General features: G+C 50.0%; 1 protein-coding gene across 2 annotated transcripts in view; it reads right to left on the bottom strand.

Annotated features, from left to right (window-relative positions):
• LRIG1 (leucine rich repeats and immunoglobulin like domains 1) overlaps positions 1–20,711 on the bottom strand; it is a 111,099-nt gene that overhangs the window by 1,788 nt on the left and 88,600 nt on the right. The window contains exons 10-18 of one of the 2 annotated variants that reach the window (XM_025456501.3): positions 17,646–17,717; positions 16,750–16,821; positions 12,534–12,697; positions 4,671–4,991; positions 3,132–3,434; positions 2,189–2,608; positions 1,670–1,795; positions 914–1,060; positions 23–307 (exon numbers count right to left, since the gene is read on the bottom strand). In XM_025456501.3, coding sequence (XP_025312286.1) covers positions 23–307; positions 914–1,060; positions 1,670–1,795; positions 2,189–2,608; positions 3,132–3,434; positions 4,671–4,991; positions 12,534–12,697; positions 16,750–16,821; positions 17,646–17,717 — 1,910 coding nt within the window. The remainder of the gene's footprint in view (positions 1–22; positions 308–913; positions 1,061–1,669; positions 1,796–2,188; positions 2,609–3,131; positions 3,435–4,670; positions 4,992–12,533; positions 12,698–16,749; positions 16,822–17,645; positions 17,718–20,711) is intronic. The other variant, XM_025456502.3, reaches the window with a different exon arrangement.

Below are 20,711 nucleotides of genomic sequence, written 5' to 3'. Positions count from 1 at the left end.
TTGGAAGACCATGAACATCTACCTTTCCCATCTGGAGGTGCCATTGGCTTTTTCTTCAAGGGTGTCAGCATTCTGTCGTGGTTACTGGGATAGAGGGACCCCTTGCAGTCGGCACGGGACCTGTCAGCAGTCCCACTGGTCATATGATGCAGAGAATGTTCCCGGTCCGTCTGACTGGGCTCCTGGCTGCTTAGTGTACCGGGCTGTGCGCCATCTCTGGTCACAGGCTGAGGATAGAAAGCTTGTTCCTTGGAGTAACCGTCCGAGTCAGTGTTACAGTCACCGCACGCAGCCGGGCCACTGTGCTCTGCGGGGACGGAGACAGATTAGAGCCATGGCCACCAAGGTCTGCATCCCCACCCGGAACAGGGAGCTCCAGGGGCCTGCACAGACCAACTCTATGAAAACTCTCCTCTTCCCCCAAGTGTTGCATCAGCCCAGAGAAAGGACTGGGCTGATACCGAGCCATTAGTGAAGAAGGGGCCCTCCATGTTTCAGCATTTCAGATTAATTGCTTCATGAGAGAAAGTGGTCCTACTGCTCTGATCACAGAGGGGGGAAAAAAAAAATCCCACTGCATGACATCCCTGTGGTGTCAGGAGTCTTTGGAATAATTAGACAAATAGTCTCAGAAACAGCCCTGGTGAAAAGAGACTTTGATTTGGGCCTTGCCCCTTATTTAATTTGCCTATAAATCTGGAAAGTTCAAGCCCAGGCTCACCACAGCACAGATTTATTTAGGAGACATGCTACTTCAGATTACAAGAGCCAGGCCACAGCTTCCTGTTTATGCACTGAATACCAAACTCTGAGCTAGACTTAGACCGGTAATGCATCTCTCTCACTGAATGAACAGGTCTACTTGAATTTTAATTTCAAGAACTGAAGGCTGCCTGATGAGAGCATCTCTTACCCATCTTCTGCGGACCAGGTCTCCGCTGGGCTTTCTCCATCCCGTCCCACGGCTCCTTGTTACATCCGGTGCAGAGCTGGGGCTGCCTGCACGTAACGCCATGAGCGTCCACCTCTGCAAAGAGGCTTGCGTCTCTCGGACAAACACCTGCAGTAGATTCCCACAGTTAGAAATGAGGGGCTCACTCCTCAGAGTCAGCCTGATGAGAACAAGTGGCAAGGCTACTAGAATGGTCCTTTTTACAATGTTCTTTACGGTGGTAGGTGCCTGGGCTGACCAGCAAGGAGCATTTGTAACAGGCTTCCCCGCAGGCAGGCCTTTTGGTGTTCAGAGCCGTGCTGGTGAGCAGTTCTTAGAAGGACAGACCTGCCCCTGCAAGCATGCAGTCTCCCCTGTAGAGGTAGCTCACCCTAGGAGAATGTTCTAGTAGCAGACATGGGGCCACAGAGCAGGCCTGGGCCTATCCCCTACTCAACGAATGGGTTGCTTTCAGGACCTGTAATGCCCTTTGCGGCTTCTTATTTCAATCCTACCTCATCCTGACTAGGAGATGTAAGCCCCATGTAGTAACTTCCTGGGGGTTGGATTTTTAAAACCTTGCAGACCATGCACAGGGCAGGGCTAAGAGAACCCGACAGAAGGCTTGAGTCGCCCAGCTTTCTGGGTCAGATGTGCTCAACGTACAGCCATGCACCTGCCCTGGGAAGGGGCAGGAGGCTCCTGAGGACATGGCCACGTCAGGCTCTGAGGCCTTACCGTTGCTCTCGATGTGCCCATTGGCCTGATGGCCACCCTCAGTCCTGATCACAGTTTCCTGTCGGTCAGAAAGAGTCCCCTGAGAAGAGAGGTAGCTTGGAACATCCGGCGGCACAATGGTTTCATCTGCAAGGAGACAGGACAGTCAAATACCAGGTACCCTGATCTTTTGTGGTGATAAGAAATGAAAACACTTGTTAACCGTCAGGCCCAGACAGCAGAATCTGTCAACAGCAGCCGCCCAGGCTGTGTAGAGAGCTTGTCTGGAGGGCCCAGCTTAGCCTCGCTCCCCACCTGGGTGCAAAAATGGAGCAGTCGGAGGTCTGAGCCCGCAAAAGAGAGCGCAGTGATGGCAGTGGAGCCAGGACTAGCAGAAGCACAGTACCGTGAGGTCACTGCGGCAACAAGCCAGCACACGGCGGCCACCAAGCACGGGCCAAGGGTGCCCCTGTGGACCTGCCTCCTCTACGGACAGCACCGCTCTTCTCCCCTCGGCGAGCTCAGCCAGCAGCGGCTAACCTGTGTTGGTGACGCTGTACTCCTCACTCTTCTTCCTGGTCTGGTAGATGATGCACACCCAGACCAAGGACGTCAGGACGATGCTGCACACCACTGCGATGGTGAAGATGCCCACAGTGGTGCCATCCTTCCTGCAGCCAGGGGCGGGCAGGATGCTCAGCTGGCTGTGCGCCCGCTCCGTGCCCAGGGTGTTGGAGATCTCGCACGTGTACTGGCCCGCGTCCTCCACTACCACATTCTGAACGATAAGCAGCTGGTTGCCGGGGGTGAAGTGGTGTCGCTCAGTGAGGCTCAGGGGGCGGCCCCCCTTTAACCAGGTGATGCGGGGGGTGGGGTTCCCGGTCGCTTTGCACTGGAGAGCCACCGTCTCTCCCATAGACACCACACGGTCTTCCAGAGGTACCACCAAGGACGGGGTTTCTGCAAGAAGTCAGAGGAGACCATATGGTTATTCTGTGGGCCTGCCCTGTCTTCTGGACAAAGCACAGTCCAACACCTCAGTGAAGTGCCACGTGAGATCTTTTATCAGAGTGGCGAGCTTTTTAGAAGACCGAACACAATGACTAAATCATTACCATCCTGGGGGGGGGTGGCTTCAACAAGGAGGGGGAACTAACCCCGAGCCACACAGAAACCCCTCCTCCCCCACCTCTCCTGGGCCAGGCCTCTATTCTTCAGCAGGCCAGGTCTAGAATGTTCCATATCAAAGCTCTATAAAAAATATTCCCTTAATTCAGTGGCTATCTTAAAAAAAAAAAAAAAAAAACAAAACCACTTGTTCAAGAAAATGTTAGCAGCTCAACATCTCAACATTTTAAACAACTAGAACCAGGACACCACATTCAGCCACTGTAGGTTCCACAGAACGTTTGAGAACCTCGCCACTAGGTATCTGTGCTATTCGAGGGCCCTCTCCCACATCCGCACACGTGTACTCATATACTTAGGGGATGAGTGGTCGAACCAAAGACTGTCAGGGTGGCGTTCGCGGAAACGGTGCCGGCCGAGTTCTGGGCGGTACAGCTGTAAAGCCCCATGTCCTCTATCTTCACATTTGTGATGAAAAATACATCATCATCGGGCATGACGTGCATGCGTCGTTCACGAGCAGCAGGGAAATCCGTGCCTCCATCCTTCTGCCAAGCGATCTGGGGGTTAGGGTGGCCGGTGGCCGCACATTCAAGACGGGCCGTGGTGCCGGTGCGGATGGCGAGGTCGTGGGGGATTTTGGTAAATGACGGCAACACTGCAAAATACATACCGTCAGGCTCGCATTACGGAAAAGCAGGATGCAAAGGCCGGACAATCCTCTGGGAAAGAGACCTCCCGCTCTATATGGGGGTGTCCCCTCCCCACCCTTTGTGCCAACATTGGGCTAGAACAGACGGTGAGAGTGCCCACCGCCTTTGAGAGAGCAGTAGGCTTCCCAAAACTGCCCAGCCTCTTCCTTCCAGGACTGCTCTCACCCCCTCAGATGGAAACTTTCTATGAAGCCATTCCCCTTTGATCCCTTATGAGGCAATCTTTCCATATGGAGATACCCCATAAATGCTGGGGTCTGACACTTGCCTGCCTTAAGTAGCCACCGGAACAGAGCCCGGGAAACAAAGGTATCTGCTCCAACAGGATGTAATGAGAGCAGGAAGGAAGACCAGCCCTCACCCTGGGCAGAGCAACAGGATGGCCCTTCCCTCTTGAAGAAACCCATGGAGGGGAGGGGTGTTGGGGCCACGTCACCGGATGCTCACGAGCTGTAGGCAGTTGGTTAGCTTATTTCTGCCACATACTCCCTGACCCAGCGGTGAGCATCCAGCACAGACCGGGGCATCACTGCAGTTCCCATCAAGGTCATTTCAGTGGGAAGTCTAACTGCTCACGGAGCTTTTGATAACAAAGAGGACTCCTTCAGGATAAGCCAAGACAGTAGGCCAAAGTGGGGTAAAGACTGTGTTTTCCTGTGATCTTTAAGGGCTTCAAGACACGGTGGTTCCAGCACTTTTTAACGGGAGGTTTAATAACCAGGTTACTGTGGTGGGGGCTTACCTACTCTAGCTACTTACTGACTTGTCTTCTTCTACCCTAAACTCACTAACAAATAGCAGCCCTGAGAAAAGCCACCTTGATAGGCTCTAAAGCTCGAAGGGCAGGTGCTTCACTATAGTCAGGGTTTGCTTGGGATCTGGATATCAGACGTCAAAGTTTGCGAAGAATAATAAATGGATAAAAATACGAGGCTTGGCCCCATGATTTCATTTAACATAACAGCTGGATAAGAAAATAAGTCCTCAAAAACAGGTAAATCACTGAGAAAAAGCCTTCATGAAATCTACAAAACTTGCTCGGGGGCCAGCCGGGTGCTAGTGATACAGTAATGTGCCAATGAAGCTGCGTGTCTCCTCTCTGTATCCTTCCCACCCGGATCACAGAGAAGCACGGGTGGCTCTAGGGGACTCCTACACCGGAGTGAACAGCACTTCCTTACCATTCACAATGAGCCTGGCCTTGTGGGAGTAGGTAGAACCAAAGTGGTTGGTGATGACACACTGGTAGCGGCCCTCATGTCCGAAGGTGACGTGGCGCAGGTGCAGGATGGTGGTGTACTCCATCACCTTCCCATCCTGTGCGCGGACGTGGGCAAAGTTCTCCATGTCGGCGTTGGCCAGAACCTCGTTGTCCTTCTTCCAGGCAAATGTCATCGGGGAGCTGCTGCTGCTGGCTGCTGAGCACGTGAACCGGATGTCCTTGCCCACGACAGCCATAGTGGGCTCTGGCTGGGTGATAATCTGTGGCTTTGGTAAGTCATCTGGGGAGAGGAGAGCCGAATTTAAGAGTCTCCCACCCAGGTTCTCAGGACACAGAGGGACCACATCTTTCAGGGTCTCTGCTTGCCCTCAGCTCCACCAAACACCATAAGCGACTCATACCACGGATATCTGGCCTTATCCAATTATAAACCTCTGGGCAGTATCACCTCTACGACCAAACTCCTTGATTACAAACCCATCCACTGACATGCGTGTACCAAAGCATTTATTTCAAGAATTTCCATGAGAATGCCACGGTTCGCCTCACTTGCTTACTACCTTAACACAGAACACACTAACAGAGTCAGGAAGTGATTCTCATCAGTCATGACTGCATAGACCTTACCCACAAACTTCACTACAAAAGGAGTGGAGTAGGAAGCACTTCCAGAATGCAAGACAAACTCTTCCAAAAATCTGTACCTCCATGAAAGCCACAACAACACTAGCAAAAATGGTTATGATTAACTTTTTAAGAATTCCAGAAGGCTCTAACAACCAAAAGGCCGTAACAACGGGAGGGTTGACTCGAGAAAATGCCTGAATTTCAGGAAGGAAAATGAGCTTTGTGGCATTCTAATTTAGCTTAGCTTACGTTCCATCCCTCTCTCCCTAGCTTTGTAGTATCCTTAAAACCCAACAGCTTAACAACCACCGAGAGGGGCAGAATGGGTTTGGAGCCCCAACAAAAGCCCCATCCTCTGGCATTATGTGACCTGAGGCAGTTGGCTCAGCAAGGAAGCCCTCCCCATTGGACATCTGATGGAAACAAGCAGCAGCCCATGGTGAGGCCATATCAGCTGAGGCCAAAAAGACACTGGCCAAAAAACTAGAAAAAACAGTGAATGAAATGCAGACCATGGGCACTGAAAAGGTCCAACATGTTCTTAAGGCTCTAGAAGGCCACGTGCACATGCAGGGCGATTTGCATGCCCAAGACAGACCTGAGAGGATCCTCATTTCTTATCTGTGAGTATGGTTTGGTACTAAACAGGAAGTAGTGACATACCGTCAACATACAACAGAGATGCTGGGCAAAGGATGAGTGGCTTTCCGAAGTGATTTAAGGATTTTCTGTCCAGTCATTAGCTAACCAGGGAGGGACTGTAGTGGCTGCACAGAACAGACTACAATATTTGTCTAAAAAAGTCACTAAACGAGTTGTAATGATAAACAGAATAACAGCAAACCAGGGGGAAAACAGAGGAGAATCTGATCTCTGGAGTTGCCATATTATTTTAAAGGCTCAGTTTCCAACAAAAAAATTGCAAAACATGCAAAGAAACAGGAAGAAAAAGCAGTCAATGAAAATTGTTCTTGGGGAAGCCCAGATCGTGAACTTAATAAAAAATTTAAATTGGCTTTATAAGTATGTTCAAAGAACTAAAGGAAATCATGCCTAAGAAAATTAAAAGTAGAAGTATCTGAATACTTTCGCACCAAACACCAATCAAGAACTAGAAATTAGGGCGCCTGGGTAGCTCAGCTGTTGAGAGTCTGCCTTTGGCTCTGCATGATCCTGGAATTCTGGGATCGAGTCCCACCATTGGGCTCTCTGTGAGGAGCCTGCTTCTCCCTCTGCCTGTGTCTCTGCCTTCTCTCTGTGTCTGTCATGAATAAATAAATAAAATTTTTAAAAATAAAAGAACTAGAAATTGTAGAAGTAAACCAAATATAAATTTGGGAGTTTAAAAGTATAATAACTGAAATGAAAAATCCACTAGAGGGGCTCAAAAGCCCAACTGAGCAGGTAGAGAGTTAGTGAAGTTGAGACTATCCAATCTAAGAAACAAAAAGCAATGAAGGATAAGGAATAGTCAGAAAGACCTGTGGGATAGCACAAAACATACAAATAATGGGAGTCCAAGAAGGAGAATAAAAGAAACAGAATATTTGTAGAAATAATAGCCCCAAACCTCTCAAATTTGATGAAAAATAGGCATTTACAACCATCCAAGCAGCTAAATGAACCCAAAAAGTAAAACTCAAAGGTCTCCACCCAGAAACTTAATAGTCAAACTGTCAGAAGTCAAAGACAAAGAATCTTGCAAGCAACAGGAGAGCTGCGACCATCACATACAAGGGATCCTCCGTGACATTAGCAGCTGATTTCTCATCAGAAACCATGGAGGTGAGTAGGAAAACATGGTCAAAGTACTGAAAGAGACTGTCAGCTACGAATTCTATATCTAGCAAAACTGTCCTTCAAAAGTCAAGGAGAAATTAAATCACTCTCAGATTTAAAAGCAAAAAACCTGACATGCACTGCTACCACACCTGCCCTACAAGAAATATTAAAGAGAATCCTTCAGGCTGAAATGAAAGGACACAGTAGTAACTCAAATTCACACAAAGAAATAAAAAGCACCATTAAAATAACTACATATGTAAGTATGCAAGTACAGAATATTTTTGTAACACTCTTCTATCTGATTTAAAAGGCAACTACATAGAGTAACAACCACAAAACTGTGTTGATAGGCTTGTGATAAATAAAGATGTAATTTACAGGACACCAGTACCACAAAGGAGCAGCTCCACAAATGGAGCTTAGTAGGAGCAAAATTTTGTAATCACTGAGATTAATTTCATTTTAATCTGAACTAGATTGTTTTAAGATGTTAATTATAATCCCCACAGCGATCATTAAGAAAGTAACTAAAAAAATAGTAAAATAAACAAGAAGGAATGAAAATGGTACATCAAAAGATACCTAATACGAAACCAGTCAGTAATGAAGACACATAGGAACTAAAAACCTAAAATACACAGGAAACAAACAGCAAGCAGTAAATTCTATCCTATCAGTAATTACATTAAACAAATCAATTAAACCTTCTGGTCAAAATGCAAGATTACCAAAATGGGATAAAAACCCATGACCCAGCTACATGTTTTTTTTTGTTTTAAGAGATACACTTTATATTCAAAGTCACAAATAGGAACAGCTGCCAAAAGAGAGCTATGGTATCTATGCTAATATCAGATAATATAGACTTTAGGACAGAAAGGGTTAACTAAGGAGAAAGAGTAACTTCTTATAATGTAAAACGATCATCTCAAAGACTAAACATCAAACATGTGCGTCTAACAGAGCTCCACAAAACAAGAAGCAGAAACAGAGAAAACTGAAGAAACAGACAATGCAACAACAATTTGTACAATTCAATACTCCATGTTCAATGAGGGATAGAACCATTAGGCGGATCAACAAGGCAACAGAAAACTTAAATGACACCATTAGCCAAATAGACCTATCAGATATCTACAGAACATTCCACCCTACCACAGTAGAATAAACATTTTCAAGTGCACGTGGAACATTCTCCAACAGACCATATGTTATGCTAAAAAAACCAATCTCGATAAATTTTTAAAAAGACAGAAATGCTACAAAGTGTCTTTAATGACAGTGAAATGAGGTCAGGAATCAGTATCAGAAGGAATACTGGGAGTCTAATTTGTGGAAACGACACTCCACTTTTTTAAGTTGAAGAAGAAATCATAAGACAAATTAGAAAATATTTTGAGATGAATGAAAATGAAAACACAAGTACCAAAACTTAAAAGCTCAAGCCTAAAACCATGCTTCTAGAGAGATTTAGAGCTGTAGATGTCTACATTAAGAAAGTTCTCAAATTAATGACCTCATCTTCCTCTTTAAGAACTCAGAAAAACAAGCTATATCCAAACCAAGCAAAAGGAAATAATAATTAGAGCAGAAATAAACGACAAAGATGGAGGAAAAAAAAAATCAATGAAAACACGTGTTACTTCTTTGAAAATACAAAATTGAAGACTGTAGACTCGCAGAGTTTGGGGAGATGGGAAGAAAATTTCAAACACTAAAATTAGGAAAATAAAGAGGGTACATGACCACGAGCCTTACAGCAATGAATGAGAACACTATGAACCATCTGTATGCTAACAAACGAGATAACCTCATATATGCACAACTTCTAAAAAAGACAAACTATCAACTGACTCAAGAAAAAATCCAAATAGAGAAACAAATTTTAAAACTTCACATAAGAGGCCAGATCCAAATGACTATACTGATAAATTTTACCCAAAATTAAAGAATAATTACCACTAATCTTTCACATATTCTTCCAAAAAGATAGGTGAGGAGTGAACAGTCCCTGACTCTACTGTATAAGCCAAGTATTCTCAGATAACAAAATTAGATGAAAACAAAATTAGGGACCTTTATGGAAAAGGGAAAAAAAAAATCCCACGTGATCACTTAACAGATGCAGCAAAAAACATTTGACAAAGTTAACACCCTTTCATGATGAAAATACTCAACAAATTAAAAATAGAAGGGCATTCCTTAACCAGATAAAGGTCATCTAAGAAAAGTGCACACCATCCTATCTAATGGTCAAAGTCTGTATGCTTCCCCCTCAATCAGAAGAGACGAGAATGTCTGCCCTCACCACCTCCCCTCAGCACTGCACCCGAGGCGCTCTACCCAGCGCAACCACGCCAGAAAAAAGCTATCAAAATTGGAAGGGAAGAAGTAAAACTGTCTTTTGCAAAGGACATAATAAAATACAAAGAGAATCTTCAGCAATTCAGTAAAAACCTATCAAAATTAAGAAATGATTTCAACACAGTTGCAGGATACCATTCACTCCTTGTTAGTGGGAATATGAAATGGTGCTGCTCAAGAAGTTAACAGAGTTCTCTCTATGACCCACAATTCTGTTCCCAGGTGTGCACTCAAGAGAATTCACGTAAAAATTTACATGTGAATGTTCACAAAATTATTTATAATAACCAAGAATTAGAAACAACCTAAATGTCCATCATCTGATGAATGGCTAAATAAATGTTTATCTATACAATGTAATATTCAGCCGTTAAAAAAAAATAATGAAGAAAAATGAAGTAAGGGGGCGCCTGGGTGGCTCCCTGGTCAAGCATCCGATGATTTCTGCTCACCATGATCTGAGGGTCATGAGATCAAGCCCTGAGTCAGGCTCTGTGCTGGGTGTGGTGCCTGCTTAAGATCCTCTCTCCCTCTCCCTCTGCCCCTCCCCACACCAACTCATGGCTTACTCACACACTCTCTCTCCCCCCAAAATAAAAAGAACTAATACATACTAAAAACTTATGCTAAATTTAAAAAGCTCATCATAAAAGACCATATATTGTAGGATTCCATTTATATGAAACATCCAGAACAGAGAAATCCTAGAGATACAATGTAGAGTAGTGGCTGCCAGGGCCTAGACATGGGAGAGTAGGGTGTGACGGCTGTGAACCTAGAGTTTCTTTTACTGGTGATGGAAATGTTCTAAAATTAGTAGTGAGGATTATACAGCTTTTCAAAATTCTGAAGACTATTAATCAGCACATTTAACACAGGTGATTGTTATGTATGTTCATGGTACATCATCACAGTAAATATCCAAACATTTTCATGCCCTCCAAAAAGAGACTCCCTACCTTTTAACTACCATCCCTTCTCCCTCCACCCTAAACCACCAGTAATCACCAACCTACCTACCACCCACCCCTGCAGCAGTCCCTAAATGGGGACCTATTCTAGACACTGCATTCACTCCTTCTGGACTTGCCATATGGAAGGAATCATAGAGGGTATGGTCTTTTGTGGTGGCTTCTTTCACTTTACATATTTCAAGGTTCATCTATGTATGAACGATTCCTTTTTATGGCCTAATAATACTCCAGGACGTGGCTATACCGTATTTTATTTACTCATCAAGTGATGAGCATTTGGATTATTTCCACTCTTCGGCTATTCTGAACAATGCTGCCACGAGCATTTGTGTCCAAGTTTTATGCAGACATATTTTTGTTTCTCCTGGGTACACAGCTAGAAGCAGGTTATCCCAACTATGTTTAATTGAGAAACTTCCAAGCTGTGTTCCAAGGGGGCTGCACCATTCTGCATTCCCACCCGCAGTGGAGGAGGGTTCAATTTCCCACCATCCTCACCAATACTTGTTATCTGACTTTTTGATGCTAGCAGTGCACATGAGTGTGAAGTGGTAATTTTTCCATTTTATAAAAAAGGAGGGGGAAGACTCCCACACAGCTTAAAACTCTGATCTCCTGCCAGGTGTTTTTCACGATTCCCATTTAGAGCCGGTGACTGTTTTGGTGGTGAGCCTGAGCTACGATGTGGAGGCGGGGCTAGGGAGCAGAGGGCTGCTGGATCCCGGAACATGCCAGGGCCACAGGCCAGAGGCAGGGCAAGGCAGGGCCAAGTCCCACCCTGGCTTATCCAAAGGGGCAGATGATGCCCCGTGACAGGAAAAGGGAGGAAGGCACAGAAAGCTCCATTGCAGGAAGGTTGGTTAACAGTTTGATGGACAAGGCCCAGCTCCCTGGTGAACAGTGGATTGCACAATCATTTTGTCCTAGGGAACGGGAGCTAGATGCAATTTTACATTCTGCACAGAGGTCCCAACAGACTGATCAGTACAGAAGTTCATTTTGGAGGGCTGTACCTCACTGGGTGTTCTTAAGGCTTCTTGCTGGACTGGATTAGCACAGGAGGGCAAGCCTATGTATAGAAATGGTGGTGGACGGAGGTGTAAAGAGGGGGCAGCTGTACTCAGACTTCAGCAGGCGCATCAACTAACGCTCTGCCCCAGAAGCAGGATGGAGAAGTGGACTGCAGGGGTCCCAACCCTGCTGGGGGAGCTCCTGGTGAGGATCATCACACCCAAGGCACACCCCATACAGACTGGGCGGGGGACAAAAGTCAGGTGGACTCACGCCTGCACAGGAGTTCTGATCCCACCTGCTTAGTGGGGATCACCTTCTGATCTCACCCTCACTCCTGCTTAGAAACCAGGAACCGCTCAGAATTCATCTCCTTCTCTGACCACGTCTCATCGATCAAGAGGCAGTGCCTTTCGGCTGGAGTGTGGTGTGTGTGCGCGTGCACAGTCTCCAGCCGGTCGGCATCTTCTGTGCTCTTTGCAACCAAACCTGGGATTCTGATCACCCCTGGTCACAAAGATGGCAAGACCCATGCTCCAACGGTCAGAAGGGAGAAAGAGCGTAAAGCTACGAGTGCAGATTTCAGTGGTTTGGAGGAACAGCAAGAGTGCAAGTCAACAACAAGGAATTATTTTTACTACAGTAACTGTTCTCCTGAGACTTGTTCTTCCTGTGTTTAACCTTTCATTCTTGGGGCTGGAAAGAAACACACATTAAAACCCCAGCCTCATACACTGAGTAAATTCACAGCTCAACCTGGGCTCTAGAGCCGTCTTGAGACAACACAACTTTCTTCCAGTAACTGATTATTCTGATTTGTAACTGAACCAACACAGGCTCCCTTCTGATTAAATGCACATACTCCAAGAACCACATAATGAGGCGTCTCTACAGTAAATACTATGTGTGGTTTCAGTGGGAAATAAATCGCATCCAGGAGCTGATTGGTAACCAGGAATTGGGGTTTACTCTGATCACAGCAGTCACTCCCATAATGAGAGGTTCTTCCTGGCCTCACTGCCCTTCATGAAAAAAAAAAAAAATCACGAAGACAATCTTACCACACACGAAACTCTCCGGCGACACGGAGAAGATGCTCTGGCCCTTCAGCGACTCTGGGTGCGCGCAGGTGGCCGTCACGAAGGCCTGCAGCGTCCTGCTCAGTAACCACGGCGGCAGCCACTTCAGCTGGCAGTCACACAGGAAGCTGTCACTGCTAATACGGCTGAAAGCAAAACAAAAGGGACATCTGAGGTGGGACCTCAGGAAAGGGATATTCCCTCAGTCCCCTCTGATGACCGTCTGTTGTTAACACCAGCAATCCAGAAAGGGAGATTTTTCTCCCAAGTTCCTCTCCAGTGACCTAGGGCAGGACATACCATCTACTTGGAGATTTTCATGATGTGCATCTCTGGCTCGGACGTTAGAGGGGGAACCCAAGACCTGGCCTTTCTACCAAGCTCCCAGGTGACGCAGACACCACGGCCTTAATGCCCCATGGCGTACCCCACCCCCGGAGTTCACACGTGTTCAATGCCAGGCACTCCCTGCTCTAATCTGCCCGGGGGGGGGGGGGGCACCAGCTCACCTCGTGCAGCCGCTGCCCATCTGACGGGGTGAGGAGCAGTCCCCTCTCTACTCCCCGCCCCCCCACTCCTGACCAGCTATTGGGGCTTCTAAACCCCATCTGAAACTGTGATCTAAATTCTGAAACAAGTTCCGAGGAGGGCTCTTTTTCTATATTGCTGTCGGGTTTTTATTTGGCAAAGGTGAAGGTTTCCTTACTTCCAAAACCTAAGCCTCGCCGGCGGTTGCCTGCCTGCGTGTTTACGTCTACGCAGGGCGATTCAGGAGGCAGCAGAAGTCGGGCCGCCCCCTGAACAGTGCTTGCTGGCTGATTACCGCTGCCCAGGGAGCATGAGAGTGCACAACTCTGGTTTTGTGAGGCTCCAACCAAAACAGAGAATATTTTCTTTTTCATTTCTCAGCAACTGAGGATAAGCTTTTTAAACAGAAATCGGAATCGCCATCTCAGCGGACATTCCTTCCCAAGGAGTCACAAGAAGACAAGTCAACCGGAGAGTCTAGCTGCCTGTTCCTGGAAGACTCGAGGCCGGAGCCGGAGCCGGAGCCGAGGAAGCCCGGGCGCCCCTGTAAGGAGCAGCCGCCTGCACGGCCACAGAGGGGGCGCACGCCTGTCCCGAGCAGGTCCACAGCATCACGTGAACCTCCTCTCCTCCCTCCGCCCCACCCCACGGTCCTCACGTGTCAACAGGCCACCAAACAGGCCGGCTTTCTGTCTTCCTCTATCGGAGCAGAGAACTGTCAAGTTAGTAAGCGACAAGGGGGAGTGCAGTGCAAGCCTGGAACCGCTGCAAGCTCAAGTCAGGGACACCTCCTCTTCCGGCCCCTTCCTCCCGGCTCCCAGGTGAGCCATCTGATACTAAAATACTTTTGGAAGGTGCTTTCTCAAAGACTGAAATAATTGATCTCAGAGCCACTCTAACTGGGATGTTTGGCCACATCTGACCTTTACATCAGCATCAGCTTTTTCTTTTTAACGAGTTCTACATTTGTCCTTGCTGGGCAGGGAGCCCTGCGCTCCGAGGTGTCGCCCGAGGGCTGTTCCACCGTGGAGTGGTGCGGGGCCGGGAGGGCTCCCACAGCCAGCCCTGGGGTAGCTGCAGGCCCGGCTCCCCAAACGGGCGCCTGCCACAGGGGGGCTGGCGGGGAGACCCCACGTCCACACCGCCCGGAGAAGGGCTCTCCCGCTGTCAGCAGCGCCGTCACAGGCTCCCCATCACACAGGCACGGGGCACGACTGCCCCCTTCTGTGTCACCAGCAGGAAGGCCTGAGTCAGTCTCGAGGAAGCCACTGGGCTGTGGCTGTGAGAGCTGAGGCACTTGTGTGGGGGACAGGGACCTATTTCATTTGAGCCCCAGGAACACAGCAAGGAAAGCAAGTCTGGCATCTATCACTGATCAGAAGCGCGTGTGGGAAGAGTTACAGCCCACACCACGTCGTGCCGGCCTGGCTTGCTTCAGGTTTCCTACCTTCTCCACAGGGAAGCCCGCCCCACACAGAGGAGACGAGGCCTCGGAAGAGAGTGGGTAGTCGGGGCGGAGAGAAAACTTTCCTAAAGAGCAAGGCAGGACCCACAAACGGGGGCTTCTGGGTGGCTCAGTTGTTAATTCAGGTGTCTGACTTTTGACTTCAGCTCAGTCATGATCTCAGGGTCACGAGACAGAGCCTGGTGTCAGGCTCTGTGCTGAGTGTGGAACCTGCTTGAGATTCTCTCTTTCCTCTGCCCTTCCCCCCAGCTCTCATAAGCATGCGTGCTGGTTCTCTCTCTTGAAAAAAGACAAAGGACTAACAAGATAGATGAAGAACAAGTCCAGCCACACAGTAAGGACCCCCAGACCTCCCCTACACACACACACACACACACACACACTCAGAGAGAGGCAGAGACACAGGGAGAGGGAGGAGCAGGCTCCATGCAGGGAGCCTGACATGGGACTCGATCCCAGGTCTCCAGAATCACACCCTGGGCCGAAGGCAGGCGCTAAACCGCTGAGCCACCCAGGGATCCCCCACACACTGCTTTAAAGACAAAGGTGAGGTTGGAAGACGGGACTGGGAACTGCCCGCAACCCCAAGGCTTTGCAGATTTCCACTACTCTTCCTTCTTGTCTGCTGCCAACAGGCACAGCTTTCCTCAACTCCCGCCTCCAGCCGTCCCATCACTGTGCTGGCTTACGGTGCATTTTCATGATTCCAGCTCAAAGTGTGTTTCTAATCATCGCTTGTGGAAATTTACCCAGAGCATGACTAAGTGCACAGTACAACCTGCCTTGATCAGATGGCGGAAGAAAATGACCAAGTGGAATTAACCATTTCTCCCATCAGAGGACTGGGCCCAGGGCCAGCCACAGCAGGGCACATGCAGCGAGCAGTGGGAAACCCAGGCAGGGGCTGAGGCTGAGCCTCCAGAACCACACTGGAGCATATTTTGGGGGGGGGGGGGTGTGGGGTAGTCCTAAGCACCTGGAAGGGGCTAGTTCTTCCCAACTAGGAAAGCATCTCAGGAAACCTCAATTTTCAGGGAGGCCAGAAGGAAAATCTCCATGTCCTTCCCTTTTTCTCTCAGAATACCCTCTTCCCATTTAATCAGATTACTTCCAATGTTATATTTGAAAAGTTGCAAAGAAAAGTTGAAAGAAGTACACGTGAACACTCACCATCTAAGATCCTGACCCTTCTAAGAAAGAGCAGCTACTCAGCAGCTACATAAATGCCATAAAGCAGGTGCCAAAAGGCGTCCCGTCCCCTCACTTATCTGGAGGAATGTCACCCAGGGCCTGCTTTCATCTTAAAGTATGGGAACTCCGCCTTCCTGCTTCCCCATTTCTCCCTGGGGCCCACCAGGAGTGGCTCGGGAATGAGGATGAGGTCAGGACACAAAGACAGCCATCCTCTGGCATCCACCCTTCTGTCAACTCTTCTAAGAGCCAAAAGCCCAATATTTCGGAAACTAATACCACAGCTAGACTTTTTTGGTTGCAGAATCAGATTAACGTATAGGAAGAAGAAAGGAAGCACGGGTGTTGCCACCTAAATACCCAGACGAGCTCCTTGGCCAGAGCCCAGGGCACAGGCAAGCTCTTCCAACCCTCGTTACCCAAGGGCCCGTGGTGAACGTCTATGGCGGCAGCACCACCACCTACGGCGGCTACCTGTAACCGTCCCACACATCCTCTCTGCCTCGCTCATCGGCCAGCACACTCATTCTAGAAGCCCTTCTCAATACAGCTGCTCCATTTTACGCAAATCTAAATGAGGAAAATTTGCCCTCGACATCGTTAAAGGAATGATTATACATTTTCTAGAAGAGAATTCATTTCATGTCACTTAGAGCCATGGTTAGTAAACTATGGCCTGCAGGCCCGGTTTTCGTGAATAAGAATTTACTGGCACACAGCCACGTCCATCCATTTGTGTATTATTTATGGCGGCTCTCTGTGACAACAGTGCAGTTGCCGTGACAGGAGCCCTGTGGCCCACAAAGCTGAAAATACTATGTGACCCTTTAGGAAAAGGTGTGCTGACCCTAACCCGGAATAAGCCTCCATGGGGCACTTTTTTTAAGGACAACCTACCCACAAATACAAACGGCCCCATCGGGCATATGAACTGAGGCATCACGGAATAAAGGCAATTCTAGCTCTGAATTCTCCGCTCAGGTTAGCCAGGGCCATGGAGTCCCAGGTACTTACAGCTCCTTGAGATTCTTCATCTTCACAAAGGCATCAGACTGGACAGATCTGATCGCATTCTCTCCAAGGTTCCTGCAAAAGAACAGTCTTTACTTATGCAGACAAACCCTGGGCCCCCTTCAAGTCAGCCATGTGTGGAGCTGAGAGGCTCAGGAACTTTCAGGGTAGTCCCGGTTTCACCTGTGTGCCAGAGATACGAGCCAGACCCCGCGTCCCAAGTCCACTCTACGTGGCTGGGACAAGCACGTAGGACAACCTCGGAGGCACGCCAGCCTGGGGGCAGCATCAAAGCTGGCTTGAGACCCGCTCAGCAAGTCAGCAGGCAAAACCTTTCCGAACAGAATTCAGGTTGAACTGGACTCCCAAACAAAACAGATGAAGAATCAGGTACTAGGGGCATCTGCCCTCGATGGTGACAATATCTGCCACTCTGCGAGCTGGCTCCATCCTCTTCCTCCCGGGCGCCCGGAGGCGGCCACAGCAGGAGAAACCCTCCTGGCCAAGCCCCCCATGTGCTCGGCCCGGTGAAGCTGCTGCAGCAGGGCAGTCAGCCTGGGCCGGGCCAGATCGCCTGCACCGAGGTGAGGAGCCTGGGGTCTGTGGAGGAGCCAGGGCCATGGTGAGGCAGGGCAGGAGCGGGGAGGAGGAGGTATTTATCCAAACAGCAGCCACATTAATTAGGAGCTCACCAACTGGCCATATGTTCTGTAACTGTTCCTGGCATGGGCAACATAAAGGCCAAAGTTGAAGCTGACTTATAATGAGAAGGAAGCAGCTGGCGTTTCCAAATAGGCTGTTTCTCAGTTTACAAAGATGTGATTAAATTGCTAGCAGACTTCCCCGGCAGCCGCATTTGGCAGGCCTGTGGGTCAGGGAAGGTCTGGCGAGATACTCACAGGTGCTCCAAGCCTTCCAGCCCCGAGAAGGCTCTCTTAGCCACGGACTTGATCTTGTTTCCAAACAGAGTGCTGCCATTTCCAAACATCCAGAGACAGGGAAAACCCAAAAAAAACAAAAATGGAGGGGGAGAGACAAGGGAGGAATGGGAGAAAGAGAACACACAATTAGGGCACTGCCATCTGATAAGACTGTCCTGTGAGGGGCAGGTAGAAATCTGACCTGCACTCAGATTACGGGTCTGAAGTGTGCAGGCCTTCCCCCTTTCTGAAATAAAATACTTTTATCTTTATTCGAATTTAACAGCGATGACAGGTTGCAATTGCACACACCGTCTCACCTGAAAAGGCTCCTTGCGGTGTTCAGTGGAAACCCCCTCAACCAGCCCGGGCTGTCTCTGTGGACCACCCATGGGGCTTCATGGGAAAGAGGGGACTGATCGCCGTTCCAGGGAACAGCAGCGGAGTCGTGGAACGGAATGCAAAGGCAGGGTGACCTACCACCCATGCTGAAAACTGGGGATTAAAGGTTCCCAAAGGAGGCAAAAAGAGGGCAGGAAAATGCTCTTTGCATCCGAGACGCACCCTGGTAGCCAGGATGTGGCCACAGCGAGCTGCGCCTCTGCCTGTGGGAAGGCCCCTAGGGGGTGCAGGGCGGGCCTGCAAGAGCCTTTCGGTAGCAAGAGCCCAGATGCCCAGATGCGTTGCTGCTGCTGTTGAGCGCAGATTTTAAATGATGCCCGAGATTCATTAAATCCCAGACAGGTCGTCAAAGGTCAACCTCCAAGGTTATCAGATACCTGTACCCCCGGACTGCCCACCCATGAGAAGGGGCCCCTACTTCCAGGCAATTCCAACCACAAGCTCCACAGGAAACTACCCAGAGTTTTCCCAGGAACCAAAACCTGGCCCCTTGCAACACACACGGAGCAAAGGAATGCTGGTTCTGCTGCTGGGCTACGTGGTCCGAAGGAAAGCCTGTTTGGGGGGGGTGAGGGGCACCCTCCTCACCGGCAGACACTCTGGTGATAGCCCAGCGGGCATTCCCTCCACCTCCTGCAGGCGCACCCCAACGCCACGCCGACAGATTCGCGGGCTCTGCACCCTGACGCCCAGTGCCATCATCTAAAGGGCTCCTAGGAACGGGGGCCGCTGCGGAGCCCGAGGCCCAGCTCCGGGAGGGGTGGCAGGCGGCCCTCGAGGAGCCCCGGTGCCGTCTGGGAGCCCACCGACCACCAGAGATCTCCGCCGAGCCCAGGGCCACCTTCCAGGGCGGCCGGGCGGGAGCTGCCACACGGGCCCTGAGCTGCGGCCGACGGCTCGGGGCTCCTGGGGTCCCCCGGGCAAGCGCAGGGGGACCCTGGGACGACGGGGCTGCCCGCGGACAGGCCCGGCCGGCACCACAAGCCACAGGAGGCGCGTCCCCCGCCCTGCGCTCGGGGGCACTTGCAGGGGGGCAGCCGGGTCCCCCCATTCACTAGAGCAGGCTCCTCCCCTCAGGGCCTCCCCGGGAGCAGCCAACCAGCGGCTCTGAGCTCAGCCTTGCGCCTCCGCCTCTGGGAGGCCGGCGGGGCCTGAAGGCCGGGGACCCCTCTGACTTCTCTTGTTCTCGGACGCGGCCTGTGTGAACGTGAAAATGACCTCCTCCTAAGAGTTTCCACGCGTTCTCTCCAGCTGAGGTTTTTATTCTAAAACAAATAACCCGAGCGCGCAGAAATCCGGTGGCCACACTGACGGACGTTCCCTAACCACAAAGCTAGCCCGGCACCAAACCCGAGCATCTGCGAGAGCCTGCAGACTTCCCCCTTCCTCGGATCCCCCGGGCCGGGTCACTGTGCTCCAGGTCCTAGTAAAACCTATTAACTGTTTAGGGAAATCTCCTGTAAACTAGATCCAGGAAAAAAGCTGTGCTTTATTTCCTCCGTAACGTATTAGTCACGCTGACCTCTTTTACAGTGAGGGCAGACTGTTATTTCTAATGGTAACAATAGCAATAAAACAAATTCTCAATTATGTGGGGGTTAATCATCCTGCTGGTGGATTAAAATACCCCCTTCCGTTCTCCAGGCGGACATCTGGGGTCGCGGCTCAAGCAGGCAGGCTGGGTCGGCTCCAGCCAAGAGTGGGGCTGCGGGGAGAAAGGAAGGCCGGGTCCATGGGCTGGGGGAGGCTCGTTCCGTCCTCACGACTGTGGGCGGCTGAACCTCGCCTGCACCTGATCTGGGGCTCCCAGAGAGAGGCCCCACAAGTCAGCCATCCACCCTCTTCTGCATCTCTGACTGCTCCCAAAGGCCTTTCAGGTCTTGCTAACAGCCCTACGGATGCCAGGCGGGTGCTAAGGTGGTGCTTGTACTGACCCGAGGAGCCGTGCCCTGTTGACCCCACTCCCCTACCCCTCCTCTGCCTGTGACAGTGAATAGCCCCCTGTAGGCCCTGCCATCCTCCGTGAAGACATGAGGACAGCACCTACCAGGCCCGCGCCGCCTCACTGGCATCAGGAGGCCTCGTGGCAAGATCCAATTCTTCGTTTCTCCCATCACTCCCCTTTGCACACTCCCTGCCCCACCCCAGGGAGTGCCATGGAGAGAGCTGGAACCATGGGGCAGCCACTCGCCTGACCCTCCCATACACAAGTGACTAACCACTCCCCTCTGCTCCTACTTGTGCTCCAGAAAGCCTCCTTCCCGCCTCCCGTACCATGACCCTGTGCAGACCCCCAGGAAGTGTTCCACCAACATTATGAGTGGGGCCATGCGGTGAGGTGACAGGTGAGCGAAATCATCACAGGTCAACTGGGCAAGCTCGCCAGAGCTGGTAACCTTCTCGCCCTGCCAGGAAGCTCAGACCGAAGAACTATCCAGTCCAGCTATATTCCGCAAGTGGAAACATGAAGGGCAGGGCTGCGGCCAGCACATCTGCACAGAGGGAAGCCTTTTATGGCCCTGCTGCTCCCTTGTTCCTTCCTTGGAAAGGACTTTAATTTCGGTCTGACCTGCACGGCAGGAAGGACCCCAGGTCCTTGAATAACTGAGTGAAGGCAGGAACATCTCCGGTCCCATCCTCAAT

The sequence above is a fragment of the Canis lupus genome, chromosome 20 (genome assembly GCF_003254725.2).
Source record: "Canis lupus dingo isolate Sandy chromosome 20, ASM325472v2, whole genome shotgun sequence".
NCBI classification, from domain to species: Eukaryota; Metazoa; Chordata; class Mammalia; order Carnivora; family Canidae; genus Canis; species Canis lupus.
This window is presented reverse-complemented; position numbering and strand designations above follow the sequence as displayed.